The sequence below is a fragment of the Cricetulus griseus genome, chromosome 2, assembly GCF_003668045.3.
Source record: "Cricetulus griseus strain 17A/GY chromosome 2, alternate assembly CriGri-PICRH-1.0, whole genome shotgun sequence".
NCBI classification, from domain to species: Eukaryota; Metazoa; Chordata; class Mammalia; order Rodentia; family Cricetidae; genus Cricetulus; species Cricetulus griseus.
The window spans coordinates 287,483,748-287,509,220 of record NC_048595.1 but is presented as its reverse complement, the minus strand read 5'-3'; the positions used below and the strand labels follow the sequence as shown (position 1 = coordinate 287,509,220).

At 49.5% G+C, this 25,473-nt stretch overlaps 2 protein-coding genes across 3 annotated transcripts in view; one reads left to right on the top strand and one right to left on the bottom strand.

Moving 5' to 3' along the window:
• Positions 1-16,595, top strand: part of Ezr (ezrin) — a 42,650-nt gene extending 26,055 nt beyond the window's left edge. The window contains exons 4-13 of the mRNA XM_027401082.2: positions 48-322; positions 1,069-1,152; positions 2,205-2,351; positions 8,012-8,108; positions 12,383-12,546; positions 12,834-12,964; positions 13,615-13,775; positions 14,122-14,214; positions 15,197-15,448; positions 15,630-16,595. Coding sequence (XP_027256883.1) covers positions 48-322; positions 1,069-1,152; positions 2,205-2,351; positions 8,012-8,108; positions 12,383-12,546; positions 12,834-12,964; positions 13,615-13,775; positions 14,122-14,214; positions 15,197-15,448; positions 15,630-15,794 — 1,569 coding nt within the window. The 3' untranslated portion in view covers positions 15,795-16,595. The remainder of the gene's footprint in view (positions 1-47; positions 323-1,068; positions 1,153-2,204; positions 2,352-8,011; positions 8,109-12,382; positions 12,547-12,833; positions 12,965-13,614; positions 13,776-14,121; positions 14,215-15,196; positions 15,449-15,629) is intronic.
• Positions 16,596-16,951: 356 nt separating this feature from the next.
• The window catches only part of Sytl3 (synaptotagmin like 3), a 51,584-nt gene continuing 43,062 nt past the window's right edge, over positions 16,952-25,473 (bottom strand). Inside the window, exons 11-15 of one of the 2 annotated variants that reach the window (XM_035440436.1) lie at positions 22,082-22,252; positions 20,546-20,651; positions 19,448-19,553; positions 18,324-18,529; positions 16,952-17,247 (exon numbers count right to left, since the gene is read on the bottom strand). In XM_035440436.1, the coding sequence (XP_035296327.1) occupies positions 17,138-17,247; positions 18,324-18,529; positions 19,448-19,553; positions 20,546-20,651; positions 22,082-22,252 (699 nt within the window). In that variant the 3' untranslated portion in view covers positions 16,952-17,137. The remainder of the gene's footprint in view (positions 17,248-18,323; positions 18,530-19,447; positions 19,554-20,545; positions 20,652-22,081; positions 22,253-25,473) is intronic. The other variant, XM_035440437.1, reaches the window with a different exon arrangement.

The window sequence follows — 25,473 nt, the reverse complement described above, 5'->3', positions numbered from 1 at the left end:
CAAGAGTGGCCTGGAGTTGGTACAGAGAACTGCCTTCTGTCACACAGGTGTCTGCACAAGAAGTTCGGAAGGAGAACCCCGTCCAGTTCAAATTCCGGGCCAAGTTCTACCCCGAGGACGTGGCAGAGGAGCTCATCCAGGACATCACGCAGAAGCTGTTCTTCCTCCAGGTCAAGGATGGGATCCTCAGTGATGAGATCTACTGCCCGCCAGAGACCGCGGTGCTACTGGGGTCCTATGCAGTGCAGGCCAAGTTCGGGGATTATAACAAGGAAATGCACAAGTCTGGGTACCTTAGCTCGGAGCGACTGATCCCCCAGAGGTGAGTCAAGACTGGCCTGGGAGGAGGGAGCAGGGAGCTCTGCCAAGGTCACGAGCTCATGAGCTCACGAGCTCCTCTAGGCTGGGCCTCTTGTTCTTTCCTAAATGCTCATTTAGCAATGTCCTGAGCCAGCAGGCTCCTCTGATGATTAACTGAGATACAGCAGGGCTATCATGTCCCTTCCTCCTGGCTCTGATGGACAGGCCCCTTTCTGACCTGCCTGCTTAGTTAACTTTGCCTCTGGCGTCTGGTTAAGTCTGCCCTTACTCACTGATGAAGACAAAAAAGATTCCTTTTGGAGGAAAAGTCATTTAAAATAATTTTTAAAAACTTGTAGTAGGGGAGTTGGAGAGGTGGCTCAGAGGTTAAGAGCACTGGCTGCTTGCTGTTCCAGAGGTCCTGAGTTCAATTCCCAGCAACCACATGGTGGTTCACAACCATCTGTAATGAGATCTGGTTCCCTCTTCTGGCCTGCAGGCAGAATATTGTATGCATAATAACTAACTAACTAACTAAATAAATAAATAAATAAATAAATATTTAAAAAAAAAACTTACAGTGGGATTGGGTTCTTTGAAAGGCTTATGCTTAAGAAAGAAAACCATAAAGTAAAGACAAAAACTCGCCATAATTGTCACATTCAAAAGAACAGTGTGAGGCTGAACACATACTGTGAGATGTGGCCCTGTGGCTTACATCTCATAGCCCTTGAAGGTAACAGTCACATCTCTCCTTTTGGAACCTAGAGTCATGGACCAGCACAAGCTCACCAGGGACCAGTGGGAGGACCGAATCCAGGTGTGGCACGCAGAACACCGAGGAATGCTTAAGTGAGTGCCAGCCTTTTCAACTTTCTTTCCCATGGGATTCCAGGTAGCTTCCAGAGAGATCAGTGTTTGGTCTTTGTGCTTGGTGAACTCCAACACAAGCAAGTGTTCTCCTTGGGGAGAAGAAATTTAGAGTTTTTATTTTGTTTTATTTAGTTTTCTGAGACTGAGTTTCTCTGCATAACAGCCCTAGCTGTCTGGAACTAGCTTTGTAGACCAGGCTGGCCTCCAGTTTACAGAGATCCACCTGCCTCTGCCTCCCAAGTGCTGGGATTAAAGATGTGCATCACCACCACCTGGCTAGAGTTTGTGTTTTAAACGAGGCCTGGTGTTCTTTCCTGGGGAAAGAAGCACCTCAGTTTAAGCCTGAGATGCTAGCTCTAACCATCCCTTCAGAGGAAAGTCCTGTGACCGACACTCGTTTAGCTGAGGGGAGCACTGGTCACCAGTGAAGTGGGGTTTTCTGTCTCTAGTCAAGGGTGCCACTTCACTTGCTTATTAAGGTTATTGCCTTCAACACGACATACTGTAAGCATGGCCCCAGGTGAGAAGGTTCGTGAAGCTGGAGGGACAGATGCATGGGGCTTTAGGATACTCAAATGAAGACCCCGGTCTCCGCAGCTGGCCTTGTACACTTCCTTGCAGTGTGGGACTCAGAAACTATGTGCCACAGAATCCTGGGTTGTGCCAAGAGCCTCTGAGAGTCCTTTGTTGGAATCCCTGGTCTCTCTGAATTTAAGAAACAGGGTTATCCCTGGTAGGAAAATAAAAAGAAATCTGTCTCCTTGGAAACCAGAGCAAATCAGTTAGTTCCACCTGAATGTGTAGGGCAGATAAGTTACAGGGCTCAGGGTAGCACAGGCCCCTGTCAGGGAGCTGCTTGCAGGCCTAGCTCATCCCTGCTCCCTAGCTAGCTTCCTTAGGTGCTCCAGACCTTGCCTGCATGCCACGCCCTCACTCTACGTGGCTGCCCTTTATTCCAAGCATCTACAGAGGCTTGTGTGTTTGGGTGTGAATGCTGCTAACCATAATAACTATGTTTTCTTTCCCATTAGGGACAGCGCTATGTTGGAATACCTGAAGATTGCCCAGGACCTGGAAATGTATGGGATCAACTATTTTGAAATCAAAAATAAGAAAGGAACAGACCTTTGGCTTGGAGTTGATGCCCTTGGACTTAATATTTATGAGAAAGATGACAAGTGAGTTGAAGCTGGTCATTGATTTTAGATGTGGGATGGCAAGCCTGCAAAACCAAAGAAGTGTGTGCGAGTGTTTTGAAAGGGTGCTGTAGCTTGGTGACCCAGAAGTCAGTTGTACCTCCCGTCTGTTCCGCAGCACAAGGAGCCTGTGGCAAGGGAAGGCCCAGAGTGCCCTAACCTTAGGACTCTGAGCCCTATGAAGCAGACAGAGTGTAACTCCCAGAGGACTTTCCCCCTCCACAGCTATTCCTAGTCTCTTGCCTAGCCAGGGTGGACTCCTGGCTCAAGACTCATGTTAATCCAACCAGGAATGTTGCTAATGCCACCAGGCATTCCTGTAAGCAGTGGCAGCCTGCTTGGATGAACAATTAGCTAAATCCCCTGAGCCTGCAGAAGGTGTCTGATTGCTTCACAGCCATTACATTGTCAAGCAAAGTCTGTGAGCAAAGTCATAGGAAGAGAGCTGCCTGGCACCATGAGCCTCTTGTCCGCTGCAGGTATTGTCCCTGAGTTCCCTTCTTCCCACCAGGGAAAATCCTCCTGCTTCAACAAAGGTGAGCTGTTCTGGGTGGTTGCCTAAGCCCAGAAGGTGAACGCTGGCTGAGGAGGTGTGAGACAGACAAGTGCCACATGGTTTTGATGTCCAGTTCGTAGGTCCTATTTGTGAAACAGAGAGGCCTGGAGCCCTGAGATGCAGCCAACCCCTGTGAAGTATCAGGATGTGATGGCCGCCCCTCAGCCTCCCTTATCTCCTGTAGCTCCCCACATCTCATCCTGCCCTGCCCCGCCCCATGGTCTCCTGCAGTTATCTAGGAGAGTAGCCCTGCTGGCAGTAAATGACACGTACATAAAGAATCCAGCTAGTGACCAGGCATGGTGATGCACACCTGTAATCTTGTACTCAGGAGGCAGAGCTCTGAGTTTAAGGCTAACAAGGGCTACGTAGTGAGACCCTGTCTAAAATATAAATAAATAACCCATTCAGAACATCAGGAAACTCTTGGTCCCCAGACTGATAGCTGGGAAACCAGCATGGGACTGATCCAGACCCCCTGAATGTGGGTGTCAGTGAGGAGACCTTGGAAATCTATGGGGCCCCTTGTAGTGGATCAGTACTTATCGCTACCATAGGAATGGACTTTAGGAGCCCATCCCACATAGAGGGATACTCCCTGAGCCCTAGACACAAGGGGGTTGGTCTAGGCCCTATCCCCCAAAAAGATGACAGACTTTGAAGACCCCCCCCATGGAAGGCCTCACCCTTCCTGGGGAGCAGAAAGGATATGGGATGGGTAGGGCGTTAGTTGGGGGGACGGGGGGGGGGGAGGAGGGACCTGGGAATGACATATAAAATAATTTTCTTTCTAATAAAAAAAAAAAGGAACATCCCAGGAACCCTGAACCCTTGGAGAACCTAGAAGCTAGCTATGGGCTTAGTGATTGCTTCTGCAGTGTTGGTAGAGAAACAGGGCAGTCTGAGTGGAAAGAAAAGAGCTCTCAGAAACAGCCCACAGTCCTTCCTCCAAGCCAGGACTAAAGGCTGGGGACAATGAGGCACCACCATGCTGAAAAGCCAGGCCTGGTGTCAGAAAGTCAGCACCAGGCTGGGCTTTGTGGCAATGCATGTGGGAAGCCACTTCTGTCTTTCAGCTCCATTTTTGAATGGCCAGATTTTGTAACAAGCCCTGGCCAAGGCTGTCCAAACAGGTTTTTCCAGCTGTAAGAAACTGCCATGGGCAGGAACTTGCTGATGTCAGCCTGTAACCACCCTAGCCTACAGAAATGTTGCCTTCTCCCCCACCCCCCCAAAGTAGATTTTGAACTGTGCCTTACTGGGTCCCCCCAGCCCACCCCCAGGCACCCATTTAACAGCCAACTGCAATTCTCCCGGTGGCCTTTGGTCTTCTGCCCTGGTGGCACTATACCTTCCAAAGAAGGCACACCCTCTCTTCTGAGGAAAAGTAGACACTGAATCGGTTAACAGCACGTTCTTTCCCCTTTGCAGTAGCTGCAGAAGATTGTTCCGGGCTCTGAGGGACCAGAGCTCTAAAGCCTGGGTATTAAATTGCATCCTTCACCAATAGAACTAATGGTGGGGATTGGATATTCTTGATACATTGTTAATAGGGCAATTTGATACACAAATAAACAGATATATCTTTATCATAGCCTTTTTGAAATTAAATGGGCTCTGGCTGGGAAATATCTCTCAGGGACCCCCTTTTCAAAGTATATGCCATACAACAGTGGGAGTATAGGTACCGAAAGCATTTGTCTGTCCCCCTTCTTTAACCCTTGTCTTACAAAACAAAACAAAAAATCACCTCCATTGCTACATATTTTGAATTAAAAGTTTTTAAATACTATGTTTCCGACTAGTTTAAAATAGTACAAAGAATTCCCATACAGCTTTTACCCGTCTTCCTCCAACTGTATAGACTCCAGTGTGACCATCAGGAAGCCGGTCATCATGCAGAGTGTTGACACGCTGTGGGTCTCACTGCCGTTTGTACTAACAGCTGGCTTCTTTGAAACCCAGCCGGCTTGCTTCGTAGTCTCCCAGGGTCTGCATTGCAGCGGTCTTCATCACTGCTGTTTTGGACTTCCCATTGATTCTTTAGAAAGTCAGCTTGACATTACCTGCTGTTTGCTCACAATCAGAGTTGGAGTTTTGCCCTTTGGGTAAGAATCCTATGAAAGCGCCTCAGGGCCTCCCACAGAGCACCAGGCAGTGTCAGTGGGTCTGTCCATCACTCAGTGGCTGAGTCCGTGCCTGCCAGGAGCCTCCACTGTCATGTCTGTCCTTCTCATAGTAGCTGGCAAGTATATTTTAGGGAGATTCTGTGAAACTGAACTTACTGACACTGATTCTTAGACATTCAGCCATTGATTCTAATGTCTGTAGATGGAACCTTCATGGGATTATTTCTGTCTAAAGAAACCGCAATCTGGGGGAGGGGACAATCACACATAGACTAGAAGGAGGTAGTTTCTGTTTTTCATTTATTTAGTTCTCTGTATTAATGTGAACTTGTAGGTATTTGTTAGCAGTAGTGTGTATTTTGTTACTCAGGCTGTTTGAGATTTGGTTTGTAGAAGACTTTGGCGTTGATACCCGTGTCCTTTCCAAGTAGCCCAATGTGTTGAGGGTGTCCTTACCCTCTCGCCTCAGCCCAGTCCTGCACATGCCCAACAACCAGCCATCTCCAGATACCACTGGTTCCTCCTCCTCCTCCACCACCTCCTCCTCCTCCTCCTCTTCCTCTTCCTCCTCCTCCAGTGCTTATAAGTGGCCCAGGCTACTCTAGGATTTGCCACTCTCCCACCCCTCAGCTTTCCAAGTACTGGGATTATAGGCATGCACCTATAATCTCTCCCCACCCCTTTCTAAATGGGTGACACATAAGGGCAGTTACAGTATAAATCCTGTGGCAGTTTTCTTGGTGGGCCGTGCCTATGTCCTACGTGTGATCTCTGTTTGAACAGGGAGAGGAAAAGAGAATACTTACAGGCTTTCGTTTTCCAACTGGTTAGGTATTAAAGGATGTTCTTTAACTCAGAAGTGAGTCACAACTGCCGTGTTTAACCCTGTGTTTTGATACTGCAGTTATGCTCATGAGTGACTACGGGTTATCACACGTGAACTTTCAAAGTCTTAAAGGCTGTGTTGGGCCTCACCTTGGGAAAGCAGGGGTCTGCTTTGGAGGCCTGGCTTTTCTGGGTTAGAGACTAGAGAGACCTGTACAGATAGGAGCCGTGGGACAGGGCCTGGCCTCTTTGGTTTTTAGGAGCTGGAGATGTTCACCTGGCCATGTGCATGTGGGTTGAGTAGCTGTCTCCTGGTTCTTAGTTCTTCTGTGACCAGCTTTGTCCTTGGGGTCTGGAGCAAGTACTCCAGAAGCTTGTCATTGCCATGTTTTAGCTTTTCTGTGTGTGGGGGGGTGCGGGGCGGGGGGATGGGCAGAAGATGCCGGTAGGCCCCAGGCTATGGCTATATTTCAAGTGTTTTGAGACCCATCAACAAAACTATACTGCTGAAAGTTCTGTATCCACTTGTGTGGGTGATGATAAAGACAGAACACACTGCATTTGAGTGCCAGGATGCATGTTTAACCATGGGTTACAAGCTTAGCCATACCAAAGGCTTCAGCCATGGACCAGCCTGGCCAATGTCCTACATCAATCGCTTCTGCAGTTGTGCCATGCCTGCTGTGCCCTGGAAGCCACCTGCCATGCCGAGAAGCCCTCTTGGGGCCTTCAGAAGCTGGCTGCCTTTTGTTTTTGACCCAGCTTTTGCTGCCAAAGCAAGACCTGCCCTGCCCTGCCCATTATGTCCGCACTGAATTCCACCCCAACCCCCAGCTTCGCTATGATCTGCTGAAAGTAGAAACTGTAGGAAATAACTGGTTGTTTCTCCCCGCCCCTTTTAATTTTTATTTTAGGTATGTGTATGACGGTGTGTGGGTAGTATATGTATATGTGTACAGAAGCCAGAGAACATCGGGTGTCCTGTTTGATCAAGCTCCACTTTATTCTCTTGAGACGGGGTCTCTTGTGATGGGGTCTCTTGTTGAGCCTGAAGCTAGCTAGTCTGGTTGCAGTGAAACTCAGCAATTGTGTGTCTGCTGCCACAGTGCTGGGGTGGCAGATGGCCTTTTCTATGAGTCTGTGGATGTGAACTCTGCTTTTCATACTTGTGCAGAGAACATTGCTACTCGTTAGCCATCTCCCTAGCCCAGGACTCTTTTTGATGGCAGTACTTGGACAGTGGTTTTGAGAGTCTGTCCTTCCAAGATTGTTGTTATTTCTGGTATGGTGTTAGAGAGTAGGGTGGGGACATGGTCAAGCAAGGCCTTGACATCTCTTGATGGAAAAGCCAGAATTCAGCCAATCATGTAATGACATTGAGTAGTAAGACTTCTGTGTTGTCTTAGAGCCACCCTGGACTGGCGCAGGGCAGCATCTAGCAAGGTTGGAGCATGTGGGAGATGAGAACTAGAGGCGTGGAATCTGTTGGTCCCTGCCTACTTCCATCAGTCAGTGTGTTCTCTGAAAGAAGGGTCCGTATGGAAAGCAAGGCATGTTTTTATAAAACTAAAAGTAACGTGGTACCTAAATAACCCTGATCTGGTTTGCCTCAAAGAGGGAAGAGAGGACAAGGAAATGTGTTGATTGCCAGGAACCCTATGTTGAAAGAGTAGTTTGAGAGCTATAGGCCACTCTCGGGTGAGTAAAAACTGTTGACGTATCTGAAGAGAGAATTGGTTGGCTGACAGGAAATTAATCAGACCACAGAACGGAAGTGGGGGCTCTGGCAGTGTGCAAGCTTGTGTATAGTAGACGTATGGGAATTTGAGGTAGGAGGCTCTTGCCAGGCATGGGGTCAAATAGGACAAAGGGGTATTCCTGATTAAGAATCACCATCTCCCACAAGACGGCCAGGTGATGATGCAGCACAGCTTCCTGAAACTGGGACCAATGACAATGTGGCTGCACCAGGGTTACTGGTTGGGCCTGGGGATGGTAAAGGTGTTAAAAGATGCTGGTGTCTATTAATTATGCTTCTTGGACTTGCTTTGTGTTTTAAAGAGATATTTGCTAAGGTCTCATCTAATGGAGGCTCATCTAACCAACTGCTGTTTTTCTTTTTATAACCTCAGGTTGACCCCAAAGATTGGCTTCCCTTGGAGTGAAATCAGAAACATCTCTTTCAATGACAAAAAGTTTGTCATTAAGCCCATCGACAAGAAGGCACCCGTAAGTTCAAGAGTAGACCGGGCGCTGCTTATAGTCTCACAGCTAGTTGGGTTTTCAGGAGAACGCTGAGGATCCCCTGTGTGAGGGAGGCAGTGTTTCTCAGTGTTCCCTCTAATGGAGGCTCAGAGATCTTTGGGCCACGTGACCAAGCACTGCAGTGGGAGGTTGTTATGGAGACCAGATGTGTCCATCCAAAGCTAGATGATATAACTTCAGGCTTCATACAGAGAAAAGAACAGCCCTCAGTCATTGACCTTGACCAAGTGGTAATAAGCATTTCCCAAAATGACACACTTCTGCCATGGCACACCCCGCTTGCCCAATGTGCATGTGGGCAGCCAGCCTACCCCTGATACCAGCTTGTGGGCGCAGCTCATACCAACGTCTCCTTGGTAGCCAGCTGGAACATAGACAATGAGACTTTCAAGTCCAAAGGACCAAAATTTGGCTTTCTGTACCTTCTTGGGCTTACAATTAAGAGTTGTTCCAAGTGTTTGAGAGCACAGTGGGTCCCCAGAATTCCCATTCTGCCTCTTGCTTCTTCCTTCCCCTGTGGTCACTCTGTTGGGGTACTCTGCCCATGTGGGAAGCAGAGTGTAAGGGACCGAAGGGACCGGTGTATTGTGGAACTTTATTTGGGATTTAGCTGATGGTAGCTCCGAATGTTGAAGACATAGACACAGCTGCAGTGTGGTGGAATGTGGCAAGAATTCCGTCTTCTAGTTTTGTTGTTTTAACTATAACTTCATTCTAGAGCTTGCTCTTTTTACTACAGTTACAGATTGGGAAAGACTTTGGGTCCCCATGTCTTTTGTTCCCTATTCCGTGGGAAGCTTAGAGGGGCAAACGGGCTCTGTGGATGACTGGTGAGCCTCTTAGGACTGAGAACTGCTTCAGAATGGCAGACCCACTTGGGGACACTGCATGCCACAGTCAGTCGCCTTCCCCACACATGGGCTAGGCTATCAGAATTGTAAAGTCAGCAGGTCTCAACTTGGCTTGTGAAAGTATTTTCTTTATTGAAATGCTTCCTGCTGTTTGTAAACCTGTGACTCCTTCTCCACAGGCACATAGTTCTTTAAAATTAAACTGTCATACAGACTCAGACTCCATGGTAACAGCTCCCATTAATATGTAGCCTCACCAGCTGAGGGTCACAGCAAACCCATGTTTTGTGGGCAGTGAGGTAGCATGGCTAGAAAAAAGCAAGACAATTCTAAAGTTGATTGCCTTCTACTTAGTTTGGCACTAATACATTTTCAGAACTTTTTTCTTCTTGATTCAGCTGACAGTAGAGCAGGTTAGGGCTAGACTGTTGTTGAAGGATGTGTGCACCCATGTATATGTGTATGTTGGCATACACTTTAGCTTTTGAAAAGCCAAAGGCAGTCCTGGTTCATCAGACTGAATTAGTGTATACATGTCCCACAAGCCCTGTGGGAAGCTTCACTTGAAGTGGAGATGGCTCAGTCAGTCCAGTGCTTGCCACGCAAGCATGAGGCCCTGAGTCTGGATCCCAGCACCTCCCTACAAGGCAGGTGCAGGTGGAGGCATCTGTAACCCCAGTGGTGAGAGGAAGGTGAGATGAACACAGGAGGATCTGTAAAGTGTGGACCTCTGAGTCCCAATTGAGGAAGACTCCTGACATTGGTGCACCCCAACATGCATACAACTACCTCTGGCCACGTGCCACCTGGAGCCTGGTGTTCCTAGATTGACCTGTGGCCATGAACAGTCAGTTCTACATTGTGGTGGGGAAAGTAATAAAACCAGGCAAAGAGTCAGATTCTCACGGTGAATCTAGCAATACCACTCAGATGAAAAGTGAAGCAAGCTGAGGAGAGGGAAGGGATAGGCGGGCCTTTCAAATGTAGGCCAAAGTGGGGAGGCAGCATTAGTCAGGGAGCTGAGGAGTGATTGAGGAGGCAGTGACCTGGTGACCCTCCATGCCCCAGCAGGGCTTCAGTCTCTAGTCTCAGCATTTTACTTGGGGTACAGAAAGCCATATTTTCAAGGTTAGACTTTGATATAAAAGACATCAGAAACCCTCAAGGTGAAGGGGGTGTAGGGTTTCTTCCTTGGTGCAGCCTTGCACAGGGAACCCTGGGAATTTACAAACCCTCTCTAGGGGACCAGACCACCAGGCCAGGAGACAGCTTCTTGCCCACCAGCTCATACCAATTTGGGGCCTCATTTTGACTTTCAGGTGGGATCTCTGATCTCACTTCACTTTCAGCCTGTCCAGACAGCCTGTGAAGGGCCAAAGCAGTCCCTTCCCTTCAGAACAGGCCCTTCCGTTCCTGTAGCATCCAGAGCAGACAGAGAGCGCTCAGGCAGCTGCTCCATGGCTTTTGAACTGTTTGAAAATGTCTGGACTCGGGACAGCCTTCCCAGGAGCCCCTCTGACAGATGAAGATGGTCCTGGGATTGGACTATGGCCTTATGGGAGCTTCCTGGGGATGTGGCAGGGCTTGTCTCCTTCGCCTGACAGGATTTGGGGTGTCCTGGGTTACCTTCCCCTTAGTCTTCTTGTGCCTGATGTCTGCTTTAGGACATGGGCTGTCCATCCTAAGAAAGCCCCCCCCCCCCCAAATCTCTTCTGTTTCTCATTAGGATACACTTTGGGAACTTGAACTCAGAATCTTTAACTTGGAATCATAACTCCCCGGGTCTGTTTCTTGCAGGTAGGGTGGGGGTGGGGGGTCAGGAGTCTCCTGTAGTTCTGACCCTTGAGTCTTTGTGACTTTTTTTTCTAAAGGGGAGTTGGTACATTACTTTGCACGTACCTGTGAGTCACTATGGAACATTTTTGGGCTGTGTGCCTCTGGAAGCCATAAGCCAAGGTTGTTTTCTCTTGTGTAATAAGAGATAGGTGGGTAATAAAAATTCCTGCTTCTCTTAGCTCTGTGGACTCCTCCCTGGGAAACCCAATGAGTTAATAATCAGCCTGTGAAACTAGAAGGGAGCCCCACCCAGGAAGTTGAGGGTTTCAGGTGGCCTCATGTCTACGAGGGAAATAAACGGGCTACCCTTGGGTGTGTCACTTGTCTGGTCCAGCATGCTGTCAGTCTCTAAGGTGGCTGTGGGTTGGATGCACACTGCCTGTTTCCATTACCTTCCATCCAGATGGTTGGAGGAGGCTTTTCCAAATAGACCATGTCTCCCCTCTGTCACCCAAGCTAATCCTGGAAGTTAGGAAGTAAGTTTGTCATCGTTGCCCTAAACTTCTGTAGTCACTGGTGACAAAATTTCTAAATTCCATGCTCTGCCCTCTGAGAAGCAGCCATTTCGAGTACCTAAGACGTGTGGCACCAGTGAGTAGCCACTGTGCATGGAGCCTGTGTTCACTATCAAGGTACTGTTCGAGTCTGTTATGAACATCCTCCGACTTAGTCCTGTGACATTCGCATTGTATTGTCACCCTCATTCCCTAACTCAGAGTGATGGAGGGTTGTGAGACTCAACTTTGGTGGTGTGTATTAAGGGGCTGTCACCTACCAGTAACTGCTGAGTGTTGATTTGATCCTGGGAAGACAGATGAGTGGACAACCCCTGCTCTCGGGAGGGAGCTTAGTCTAGTGGGAGTCGGACACTAGTTTGTGGAGTGACGTGCTAGCACAGTGGCAGACGCCTCCGCCAGATACAGCAGGCACAGAAGCAGGACTGGGATCACTGGGTAGACAGGGTTGGGCTGTGACACTCCCAGTGGAAGGATGCTTTTTGAAGGTGGTGTGACAGCGCAGCTCAGGAGTTTGCACAGGTTGTAGGGCTGGCCCTGTAAGGCTGTGGCGAATCCCTGGCTCAGGAATCTGGAGCACTGGAGATCAGAGCAGTGACAGTCTTGGCAGGAGACGGAAAGCTCAGAAGTTAAAGTATAGTATACATACAGGACCAGGAAAGCAAGGATAGTGACAGGCTGTGGGGCTGGAGAAGCAGACACCAAAGCATGGTACACTGGAGGCTCGTGACAACCACCCTCCCTGCCTGCCTTAGGGCAGGAAAGGCCTCTTGATAGAGTGCCGTAAGATGACACTTAGTGCGTACACACCCACGCTAGACATCCCACACATAGACCACAAATATGCAAGTGGATATACACACAAGCACATACACAGACCACACACACTAGCCATGGGGAGTGAATGTTTCTGGCCCTAACCTCTGTGGCATTTGGCCTTTTAGAAAAGGTTCAGCAACTCTGTGAAGTGTGGTCTTGGGAAAGAAGGTTGTTGAAGGAGCTGACGCCAACCAAGTCACCCTGTTCTGTTTTGTAGGACTTTGTGTTCTATGCCCCCCGCCTGAGAATCAACAAGCGGATCCTGCAGCTTTGCATGGGGAACCATGAGCTGTACATGCGCCGCAGGAAGCCTGACACCATCGAGGTGCAGCAGATGAAGGCCCAAGCCCGGGAAGAGAAGCACCAGAAGCAACTAGAGCGGTGAGTGGCCAAGGAGCCTGATGGAGTGTCACCTATCCATCAGTGACCTGGAGCAGCCAAAGAACCTGATAGAATATCACCACATCTGTAGGCATCTGGGACCCCAGAGGCCTCGGCAGCTGGGATTGGGCAGGGACTGTCCCCAGAACAGCTCCCACCCGATCTGTCACAAACCATTCAGGCACAGGCTCCCAAAAGGACAGAGATGTAGCAGGCTGGCAGCTGTGTCTGCGGGTCCAGGTCTGCCTGCGTCACCCCTTCATGTCCCTTCCCCTTCCCTCTACCAGGCAACAGTTGGAAACAGAGAAGAAGAGGAGAGAGACCGTGGAGAGAGAGAAGGAACAGATGCTTCGGGAGAAGGAGGAGCTGATGCTCCGGCTGCAGGACTATGAGCAGAAGACCAAGAGGGCTGAGAAAGGTCAGGAGCTGCCCGCCCCTTCCCACCCTACCCCCTAAAATAGATGACAATGCCATGCCTGCCTGTCACATTTAATTTTCCACCTCTTCCCTGAGGCTGTTAAGAGTCAGCCTGCAGTCAAACTCCAGAGAGGGGCAGAGGTGTGGACACACTGCTTCCACGCCTCCTAGACTCAACTCCACATCCCCTCAGCACATACTCAGCTGTCACAGCCAGCTTGTGACACCTTCACCATACATTCCCGGGTCAGAAGAGCAGCCCTTTCCGTCTGAGACACTTAGAATAGAGGGGAGATGCTGTTTACTGGAGCCTGAAAGACACCAAGCAGGCCATTTCTGTGTCCGAGTCTGTTCAGGTGATAAGTGACTGGTAGGGTATGTGTGCTGTGGAGTATGGTGCCATTATGGTGCTGCAGGGTTAGGCCCAGCCCAGGAGCAGGGTTCTCTGACCAGCTAGCTGCTCCTCAGTGGCCTCCACACACTAAGTCACCTTAGAAACAGCAGGAATGGGCCTTCAGGTGGCCCTGCTCACAAGCCTGTGACTCCATCTACGGCTTTGTGATTCTGGGATTGGCGTTCAACCCGTTCTCCTTCAGCCCACTTGGGGTGGGAGAGGAAGTCTGAGCAGCTCTGACTCCATGTTCTCTGCAGAGCTCTCCGAGCAGATCGAGAAGGCCCTCCAGCTGGAGGAAGAGAGGAAGCGAGCCCAGAAGGAGGCCGAGCGCCTGGAGGCTGACCGTGTGGCTGCCCTGCGAGCCAAGGAGGAACTGGAGAGACAGGCACAGGATCAGATAAAGAGCCAGGAGCAGCTGGTAGGATTGCTTGGTTTCAAGATGCTGAATTATGGAGAGGCTGTTCCTGGGGACTCAAACAAGCGACACCTGCCTTGCAAAGTTTTCAGCTAGGGCTGTAAGCAGATCTGCTGCAGCAGCTGTAGGAAGGGGAGTGAGCTGGACTTGTCTGAACCCTCAGTCAGGGAGGTGGGTGTGGTACCCAGAGTTTCACAGAGACTCAGGAGGTGCAGGTAGTGTCCCCGACCATGAGGAAAGAAGGGGCATAGCCCATCACCAGGGAGGCCATTCATGTTCGTGGGTGAGTGTTTTTCACCAATGGACCCTGCCAGAAGGATTCTAGAGACCACTTTATCCTCCCTTCCAGGCGGCAGAGCTGGCAGAGTACACTGCCAAGATTGCACTGCTGGAGGAGGCTCGGAGGCGCAAGGAGGACGAGGTGGAGGAGTGGCAGCACCGGGTGAGTCTGACCCCAGAAACCTGCATCACCACGGGGTACATCTGGGCCGGGAGCATTGCAAAGGGCTCCAGCTCAGCTGCAGGTCACATCACAAGCTTCTGGAACCTCTCAGAATCCTTTGCAAATGCCTTCTCTATTAATGAGACAGAAATCCCCAAAGGAATGGCCTTGACCCTGTCGAAGAGGTAGACCAGCAAGCCAGCATTGGATTAGTAGAGGAACAAAGGCCTGTTTATTCCCTACCCTCACTTTGTTCCCACTTTCCATGCTCTTCAGCCATGATCAGGCACCCCTGGTCGGGAGCTAGTTTCAATTCTAATTGCTTGGGTACTCCTGCGACCGTCACAGCTTTGAAGCAGGATGTGATAGTTGGGAGTATACAGAGAATCTTGGAGATCTCCAGACCGACATGACAGCCCAGGCTTCCAGATGTGTCTGAGGAGCCTGCTTCCTCAGATTGGGGTGGCATCACTGTGGTGTTTTTCTGACTTGTGTCAGGGTCAATCAGCTATAGCTGTGTCCCCATGTCCAGGACATTAAAGGGTCTGGATGTGGTGCTTACCATGGACTCAACACAGGGCTTTTGGCAGGGTCCTTTCCACATGTCCTGCTTCTAGTCCCTTTCTGGGGCTGCCTTGGGTCTGTATCTCCATGCAGATCTTACATGTTCTCAAACCCATTGCAAGCAGGCGAAGAAAGCCATTTATATAAGACATATGAGGGAGGGTGTGAAGGTGGATGAGAACACAGGGAATGAGATGTATGCATGCACACTCCCAAGTGGTGGTACTTCTGTAGTTGGAGAACATAGCCAGTGAGTGTACTTTATAAAGTGGGTAGGGTCTGGACAAGTGTGGTGCCACTGTTGATGAGAGCCAAAGGCAGGCAGAACCCTAGGCTCCTTGCTGGCAGACCATGCCACTTCCTACAAGATGGGCTGTGGGAAAGAGTTCTCATTTGACCAGTGGTCTCTTCTCCAAAGGCCAAAGAAGCCCAGGACGACCTGGTGAAAACCAAGGAGGAGTTACACCTGGTGATGACGGCTCCGCCACCTCCGCCACCCCCAGTGTATGAGCCTGTGAATTACCACGTACAGGAGGGGCTGCATGATGAGGGTGCAGAGCCCATGGGCTACAGTGCTGAGCTCTCCAGTGAGGGCATTATGGATGACCGCAATGAGGAGAAGCGGATCACTGAGGCCGAGAAGAATGAGCGTGTGCAGCGGCAGCTGCTGGTGAGTGGGTGAGGGGCTCAGGCCCCGTCTCTGCAAACACATACACAGAACTCCAGCCCTGGTACTCCTCCTACCCTTCCATAGTCTCATCTCCTGGCCAGCCACTCCATGAGGTCACTGTGGTGTCACCGTGACTTCACAGGGGAACAGGTAGGTAACAGATACTCACTTCATGTTGCAGACTCTGAGCAACGAGTTGTCCCAGGCCCGGGATGAGAATAAGAGGACCCACAATGACATCATCCACAATGAGAACATGCGGCAAGGTCGGGACAAGTACAAGACACTGCGGCAGATCAGGCAGGGCAACACCAAGCAGCGGATCGACGAATTCGAGGCCATGTAAAGGCCAGGCCACACTGCGACCAAAGGGCGGAGGGCACCTCCCAGCAGGGTGCCTCCCAGCAGAGTGTGTCACACTTGGCTCTTTAGTACTCTTAAGTCTAGAAACCCCCTTGACAGGTTCCAGTCCCTTAAAGAGCAGTTACGGGCCAGAACTGTTCTGCACCAGGCCCCAGTGGAAGCCCCCCTGGTTACTTCCAGTTGTATCATAGTGCCAAACAGGCCAGATTTTTTTTTTGACAGTTACAGAATCACTTCCTGTCTGAATCAGGATTGCAGTGGATTCAGATGCCTCTGAAGTCTAAAACTTTAGGCTGGCCCATGTGACACAAAGTTCATCAATGTTCATTATCACTAGGGACCACACTGTGGCTGCTTACACATGGGTGCCATACTCTCTCTAGTTTTGAAATGAGCTCAAATCGATTTTGTTCTTGATTTCTATGAAGGATCCATCTTCGTGTTTTGAGGGGTGAAAATGATTTTGAAATTTAAAGCACGCTCCCGCAGTTTCCTTCCTCCACACCGCTGGCAGAGTCTACGGTGGTCCTTCAGAGTGCATGGTACACTCTGATATAAAACTTTGTTTTCATGCTTACTGGTAGCATACGTTGTTGGACTTATTATACCTAATGATCTGCTATAGAGAATAGTATTTATATAAGTGATAATATGGGTTTGTAACATTAGTTTTAAAAAGGGAAAGTTTTGTTCTGTATATTTTGTTACCTTTTACAGAATAAAAGAATATTAAGAACCATGTAATGGAGACACTTAATCCGACATGGGAGCAGTTGGGAACTGACTACTGTGGTGATTGTGTCTGTATATATGTTAGTGGGTTTTGTGCATGTAAATGCACACTTGAGTTTCCTGTCAGTTTCTGACAGTGTAGGAACAGTGAGCCTTGTTCCTACCTGTTGTCAGTTTTTGTCTTCCTTTTGTGCACTGCGCTATCCCCTTCAGTTGTGATGTCGCCACACTGCATGAATACACAATAAAAGGCTCTGCGAGGCCTTGTGTCTGCTTGCCTGAGGGACATGCCCAGGAAGCCAGAAGGATGGGAGGCTCCCACCGGAGACAAGGGGAACAACACTCACCATACTTTTTCTCTGAAACACACACAAAGCTTAGCACTTTTGTTGTCAATAAATGCTGGGAGCCGTGGGCCGCTGTTGAGCATTTATTGGAATCAAGCCATTCCACTCCAGACAGTGACCTCCCCCGACTACCTAGGTAGCGGTAATTGTTCGGTAGTTGGTTACTTGTGAACTGGTGGCTCTGCGCCTGTGAGGATCTCACATATCCTGTTACCTCTGCAGGTAGGCGGTCGCCTCAAGCTTCACCTCAGTGCAGGACGAGGGTCATGTCTGTCCATAGGTTGGGACTGGACAAGACTTTCTGCCACTGAAGCTTGGACTGTGAACATGAGTCCGTACAACCTGCAGTGCCTCCCTCTGCAATGAGATGGTGGTGGTGGTGTGTGAGAACTCGCCACTTTGCCCTCCCCAGCCTGTTCTCTCCCTCAGCCTGAGACTAAGAAGCACCCCACCCCTGCACAGGAGACATTAGGACAGTATGTGCTGAGGTGTCCCTCAGAATGATGCCCCAAAGCCTAGGATTCCATGTTCAAAAGCAACAGTTCTCAACCTGTGGGTTGTGACCCTTTGGGGTCATCTGAGACCATCAGAAAACACAAATACTTAACGGTTCATAACAGTGGCAAAATTACAGTTCTGAAGTAATGATGAGAATAGTTTTATGGTGGAGGGGGTCACCACAACATGAGGAACTATTAAAGGGTCGCAGCATTAGGGAGGGTGAGAACTGCTGCTCTAAAGGAGGGGGTGGACTCCAGGCATCCAGTTCTTACCGGTGGGAGTGATGGAACTTAACTCTGAGACCAAACGTGGTCTGGGGGCCCTGGTTTTTCATGGGAAGGATTTCTCAGAGGAAGAGTTTGCTTTGAAACATTTGCATTCTCAGGACTGCAACTCCAAGTCTTGCTTGGTAACTCTTAGCTGGCAGTCTCATGGAGAGATGCTGTCAGGGCCTTGCTGAGGACTAGATGGAGTACAGAACCTGCCCCAACCCAGTAGGAGGCTGTCCATACAATGCCAGCAGCCTCCGGGTGAGCTACACTGAATGGTGCCCTTGTCTGTCCCCTCAGTGACGTCCTTCCAGATGTATGTTTGTCTGGGTTAAGATATTTTCCTTAAGAAAATAATCCTCTTATGACTGACACCAGAACAGAAGTAAATACTGCCCCTTGCCTGTTGTGAACCCTGAAGCTTTTGTTTCTTTAGCTGATTCAAATCTGATTTAAATTGCTGAGATATTTGGCTGTATTATCGTCTCTGTTGTAGTTAAACCTAGACTTGGGAATCCCCATCATGACCGGACAGGGCAATTTCAAAGTCAGCTGAATGGTCTCCATGGTATCCACATAGGGCAATCACTAAGGACATAAACCTGTGGTTTTTCACTGGTAAACTCTGGGAGGCGTAGAGCCACAAACAGTGAACAGACTTACTTGAGCCAAGCCTGGCTCCCCCAAGCAGGCGGTCGTTCATGCCAAAGATGGCCTGATCCCATACGGTCAGCTCCAAGCTGGACTGCCTCAGCTGAGAACTGCTTACACCATTGAACACGAAGGAGTGTTTCCATTGGGGGCAAGCCTGCTTCTTCAGTACTGGTGACTTCACACGCAGTTTTTGCTGGTCTGGCAGAGTGAGACAGCTGAAGAAGGAAACAGGAACCTTGAGGCCACAGCCCAGCATGCAGCCCCCTTCCCCATAGGTACCCATCCATCTGTCAGCTGAACCCATTTTATGTTGAACTGGATTAGTCTCCCATGTTCCTGTTTCCTTTCAGAGCTAGCGCCCACATCCAGTATTCAGGGTCAGTTGCAATTCTGTGTCCTGTGTCTGTATATACATGGCTTCATTTTTTGCTCCCATTCTCAGAAAAATACATTCAAAAGAGCTAACTTGCCCTAGAGCATACTACACAGCAGTGGTGAGGGGGTTCTGTCCTGACAAGCCACCATTTTTTCCATGCTTCAGTGACTGGTTTGCGCCTTTTTCATTATTAGTGTTTTCTCTTGAGGACACTAGCAATCCTGTAATGACTAAGAATGGCACTGAGTGACCATATGATGCTTAATGCAAGAGGAGGCGGTGAGCTGGGGAAATGCTAACTGGACTTTTTCAGACTCAGTTTCAAAACTGATTACTGGTATATCAAGACCTGATGAGGTCTGGATTTCTGTTTAAAATATACTATTCCCAGCCCAAGCCTTGCATAACCAAACCTCATTTTTTGGAATTCTTGGTCCTTAAAAATGTGCTATATTGATTTTCTTTTTACTCTACTTTGTGATTTATTTTGTATGTGCATGCATGTAAGAACAAGTGTACACTCCACACATGTGCTGGACACAGGACAACTTGCGGAGTTGGTTCTCCCTCCACTGTGTGATTGATTGGCTTCAGGGGACTGGACCCAGGCCTGACAAGTGCCATCTCACCAGCCCTATTTTAGATTTTCATAGGAAAGCTAAAATAAGATGAATTCAAATGGTCTGCACTTTTTGGTGTTTCCTACAGATTTTGGACCATGCTCAACATATACTCACCGACACATCTCAATACCTACCCCTTAACAAATGAGTTTAAGGTGCCGTCTGAACGCACAGGTAAATTCTTGGCTCCCAGCACGACCAAACAAAGTTGACCGTTAATTGATAACTGACCTCCTGTCCCTGGAAGGAAAGTCAGAACTTGGGTTAAGGTTTTTTTTTTTTTTTTTTTTTTTTTTTTTTTTTTTTTTTTTTTGAGTCAGGGTTTCTCTGTGTAGCCTTGGCTATCCTGGAACAAACTCTGTAGACCAGGTTGGCCTCAAACTCACTGAGATCCGCCTGCCTCTGCCTCCCAAGTGCTGGGATTAAAGGTGTGCGCCACCACTCAGCTGGGTTAAGCATATTTTTCTTGATGTGTTAGTGTGCAGTATCAACACCCAGAAAGTGGTAGCTCCCTGAGAGGGCCCACAGCCTCCAGGCCTTAAAGAGAGCAGGAGGAGGCACAGTTCTGCAGCTTCAGCAGCTTTGCCCACACTGCCTCTATAGCCAGCATGCAGACAGAATGAAGCACTAGTAAAATTCCTGGAAGGTGGCAGTTACACAGAGGACGGGGGAACCACAGGGAGAAAAGCTGTGGACTCTGATTGTAGCTCGTGGTCTGAGAAGGGAGCCATACGCTTCTGTTCTAGGGAGGTTCTGGTGACCTCTGGCAGGTATCTGCTGCTGGCCCTGGGAGCTCCTATTCCTGCCAAGGCCACTGAACGACCCTTTGCCATTGTGAGTTCTCCCAGTGTCCTCTTCTACCCTCAGTGCTCACATACCTTATCTAAGGTAAATACCTTAAGGTTCTGCCCTTGACCCACTACACACTGATCTCTCTCAGCCTCCAGCTCCCAGTGCCCTACAAGTGTTCTTGGTTCCTCGGCTCTGAATGCATGCCGTTACAGTGTTCCTCTTTTCAACAGGGCCACCAGAGACTGGCCTTTGGGAAGGATAAAGGGTGCACTGGGGGCCTTGCCTTTTCTGGTCCTGGTGTCTCCGTAAGTTGAAAGTTCCAGGGACTGGAATGTGTGGGATCAGTGGGCAATGGGAAATCCTTTGCCTACCTCCAACTGCTTGCCCTCTGGGCTTTGGGGACAGTGACACAAATTCTCATGGGGCCAGACGTCACTAACCTTCTTGGGCCTCCTGGAACTTTCTTGGCCCTGCAGGGAGGACCAGTTTGGCTCGTACAGCAAGCTCTCCATTATTCTGAGGAATATTGTCTTCATATTTCTCAGCCTGAGGGTGAGAGACAGAGCTCAGAAGTAGGATCTTCCCCCTGCACCTCAAAACCACCTGTGCTGTGCAGGCAGTCCCAACCCAGTCCATAAATGCCACACCCCACCCTCACAGACCACCTGGTGAACTAGTCATCCCTGAGTCATCCCTGTCACCCTCGGTCCCTCCACATGGGAGGAACAATTCACTACCTTAGAACACCAGGAGCCATTGGAAATAGCATGGCCCCAGGGAAGCCTAAACCAGCACAGGGCTCCGAAAAGCCAAGATCCAGCCCCATCCATGGCTTACTCTGGGTCAGGAGTGACTGGAGCTACCCTTCTGTGCCAATGCCTCCCCTTCAGGCACTGAGGGCAGTAAAGGTTGCAGATTGTGCCAAAGCTGTACACCAAAGCTTTGTTGGCTGTGGGTGTCAAGCCTCTGTAAGACACCATATTCAGAGGTGGCTTCTCTGGTCATGAGTGATTTTTGTCAGTGAATGAAAAGCCAGAGAGCAGATGATCCTGAATCGGACAGACCTTCCATCCAGGGTAGAAAAGTGTACTGGGAGGGAAGGTCATGGCTGCCGCCACCTGAAGTGACAAGCTGCCCTTCGGGTATCCGGGACTCCCGGAAGCCTACTTGGGCCAGCCACCGTCTGCACTGAAGCATTTGACAGGTCCTTCAGTGCCAACTGGGACAGGGACACTCAAGGTCTAGAAAGCAAGTCCCAGCCCCAGAGTAGCCTGGTGCCAGAGCCCCATAACAGCCTGTGGATATTCATTCCCCATTCAGTGACAGGGTGCTACTCTCTTAGCTGGCATCCGGCGGGGTGACTTTGCTACTAGCCCATTCACCAAAGGAGGCTGGGTGGGACACCCGCAGTTGCCAGCCAAAGATGTCCCAGCCATCGTCATGCTGCCAGTGTGTATTGTGTGTGTGGTGTGTGTATTGTGTGTATTGTGTGTGTGGTGTGTGTATTGTGTGGTGTGTGTGTGTGTGTGTGTGTGTGTGTGTGTGTGTGTGTGTGTCTTATCCTTTGAAAAATGAGCCCATGGTGACTTGCTCTCTCAGCCCCTGTATAGTTTGAATGAAAAATGTCACTCCATAGGCTCATGAATTTCAACACTTGGCTCCCAGCTGGTGGTGCTGTTTCGGGAGGTGGCAGAGCTTTGGGGACGTGGAGCCTCGCTTGAGGAAGTATGTTACTGGGGGTGGGTTTTCAGAGTTTAGAACCTCACTCCACATCTCATTTGCCCTTTCTACTTCCTGCTTGCCCTCCAGATGTGACCTCCAAGAATCCTGCCCTGCCATTTGCTCCCATGCCTCCTAGCCATGATGGACTCTGTCCATCTGGAACCATAGCCAAAACATCCTCTGTATTTTCTTCCAGTCACAGTATCTTATCACAGCAACAGAAAAGTACCAAACACGGCCCCCCAAAGACACACCTTGGCCCGAAGTGGGTACCACTTGGCATTCTGTGTCGAACTGTCCTCAAAGTCCCATGCGGCCAGAGGAAGGATCACTTCTCCGAGGAACACCCTCCGGGCAAGGGTGCCTAGGTGCCACACAGAGACCTGCAGCCTCCGGGTCATCAGCTGGGCAAGCTCCACCTGATACTGCGGATGCAAGGACAAGATTGTCAGCCAGGTCTCCTAGAACTGCCCCCCCCGAGGCCTGCACAGGCTGTGCCCAAGACTCAGCTATAGCCAGAGTCCAGGTGAAGTCATGGTGGGCCACACGAGACCTCTTTGCCTGCTTGCCAAGCGCCTTGAGCTCTCCCAGTCCAGTTCTCAACCCCTCCCACCCCTATTCCCACCTGACACCCTTTTCTATTTCTCGGATGAAAAAGTCCTTGCCTAGCCCAGGACTCCAGGACACATGGAACACTCTGAGAGCCCAGATTTTAGTCTGTACACTGTACCTGTTCCATAACGAGTACAAAGTGCAAGGACCGTGCCCTCAGCGTGTGTGAGGCATCTTTGGCCTCCACAAGTACGAGTGAGGGCAATACTATGAGTCACTTGGAAGGTGGGTGTGCCCCCCTCAGTCTCCAAGCCATCAGCTGTGGGTGGCATTGCCACCCACATACCCAGCCCAGAGCTCGCTCTCACTGCTGACCTTTGCACCATGCTGCCTATGCTAGTGTTGTGGCATGGTGTAACCAGACACTCGCAGACACTGAGGAGACATGTACAGTCTGGTTGGATTTTGCATCTTCTCAGCACTTTTCTTTCCCTTTGAGGGACAAGATGGAAAGAAAACAGAGATTGAGATACTGACCTACTTACACTAGCAGACAGAGAGGGGTAGTAGTGATAGGTGCTGTCCCCACCCTTCCCTCTGGGATCTATGTGCCATGGGTCTAAGCACACTTGAGCCATGTTCCCCTTCCACAGCCCTTGGCTCTGGTTTTTTTCTGCTTTCCAAATCCCTGTCCCATTTCCTTTTTGTTGTTGTTTTCAAGATGGAGTCCCACTGCGTAACTCTGGCTGTCCTGGAACTCTCTGTGTAGCTCAGGCTGGCCTCTAACTCACAGAGATCACCTGTTTCTGCCTCCCCAGTGCTGTAATTAAAGGTATAGGCACTACACCCAGTGCCCTGTTTCATTTCTCCCTCTGTCAAACAACTAAATCATCCAGCTATCTCATCCTGCCCCGTCCCTCATGAGCAGTCAGTTAAGCCCTGACCATCGGGCTGTGCTTGCTGCCTCTGACAAATAAGGGTGTTCCAAGAAGAGCTAGCTACAGGGCCATGGTGCGGGAGGCACAGGGTTACCCAAGGGGCATTACCCCTGTACATCTCCCTGAGACACTTAGGCCTGAGAACATTTCTTAGGTCCCCACTTGCTGCCCACTCCTATCTGATGAACAGGGCTATTCTCCTTTAATAACTGAATTTATGGCACCAAACAAGAACCATCTGAGGCTGCTGTAGACTATGGGGTCTGACACATAAGCAGCTTCAAAGCACATGAGCAGATAAGGACCCAGTCAGCTGTCTCCATTCCCATCAGATTCCCAGAGAGTCTCAAGGGAGTGGAAAACTCCTCGGAGCCCAGAGGGCCCCCAGGAAACACTGTACCCAGAAAACGTTGACAGTGGAATTTTAGAGCCTCAGCTGTGTGTACAGTGTGAATGTGTATGGTGTGTGTGTGTGTGTGTATGTGTATGGAATGGGTGTGTATGGTGCACATGTGTGTGTATGGTGTGTGTGTATGTGTGTGTGTGTGTGTGTGTGTGTGTGTGTACGGTGTATGTGCTACACATAGGGCATGTGTATGTGTTTGGTATGGTGTTTACTATATAAGTATGTGTGTGTGATGTGTGCATGTAGGGCATATGTATGCAGAGTATGTGTTTACGTATAATGTGTGTGTGGAATACGCTGTATGAGTATGTAAGAGCTCTCTTTTGAGAGACAGGACCCCCTCCCACACACACAGCTGAGCCTAAAGCTGATTGGCTAAGCTGGCTGACCAATGAACTCCAGGGATCTTCCCATTTCTATTCCTGAGCACTAAGGTCACACTATCTTTTTACATGGGTATGGGTCCTCACACTTATGTGGCAGGTACTTTACCAGCTGAGCCACCTCTCTAGCACAAGCCTCAACTTTCACACACACTTCTGACAAGATGGGATGTCTTCAGGTGGAATGGCTGTCACATTCCACTCTGATGACATCAGCCCACATTCTTTTCTCAAAACCAACCAGAGGTGCTTCTCACAGCCATCTTCCCTTGGCCTTTACAGACCTCGTGGGTACCAAACCCAGAGGGAAGAGAAGTGCTAGTTCCTACTACAGATTTTCAAAAATAGACCTGGAACAATGCAGACCAGGCTAGTCTTGAACTCACAAAGATCTGCCTGCCTCTGTCTCCCTTGTGCTGGAATTAAAGGCATGCACTATCATGCCTGGCTGCAGGAGTTTCTTCAAGAGTAAGTTTGGCCTGTGTTAGAACACTATAAAATTAAGACATTATTCTTTCAAATAGATCTAAAAAAAATCCCTAGGGCCCTAAAATATACCTAATGGATTATAACTGTGATTTCTTTGAGATCTTGCAGGTAATTTAAGTAAGGCAAGTAAGACTTTTTTAATTTAACTATATAATTAAATACTTATCTAAAATAGTTCATATTTCATTCCTTGGGCCTCTTCAGTCCTGGACAAAATATCTTATTAGACTTATGATGCATATTTCAATATCAATCTAAAATGTGCCGGGTGGCAGATAATTTTCAAATGTCTCCCAGTAAGCGAGTCACCTGCAGGCCTGGCAGCAGGCCTGGCTGCAGTGGCTCCCATGTGGGTGGCCAGCAGAGTGTAGTCTGTGGGAACAGAGCATTTCAGGCCCTGCCCACACCTGCTGAGTCAGAGTCTGCAATTTAAAAGCAGAGCAGGAGATTCCTACCTCTGTGAACTTTCCAGGACAGCCTCTCCATTGTGAGTTCAGGCTAAGCTGCTTGAACTCCCCAAGTCTAATTTCCCGTTGGCAGATGAAGAGTCTAATACCATCCTCAGTGTGTGCACGAAGCAATTGGCAGAGCAGAGGCCCGGGGAACAATGGCTATTATTATTATTTTTTAATGAATTCAAGGCATTGTGCCAGCCCCCACATGGCCCCTGACTGCTACTACTTGCCAAGAAAGGCAGACAAAGCCCGTATGCCTCGCCAGTACCAGACAGCAGGGCTTCTGAGCTGCCAGTTGTGGCTGGGGTTTCCACAGATCCAGGCAGCCCATCTGGCTGGAGCAGCCACAGCCTAGGCTGGGACTTCCTCTACCTCACATGAGATTATAAGGGCCTAGCTCTGCTCAAAAGAAGATCCGGATTC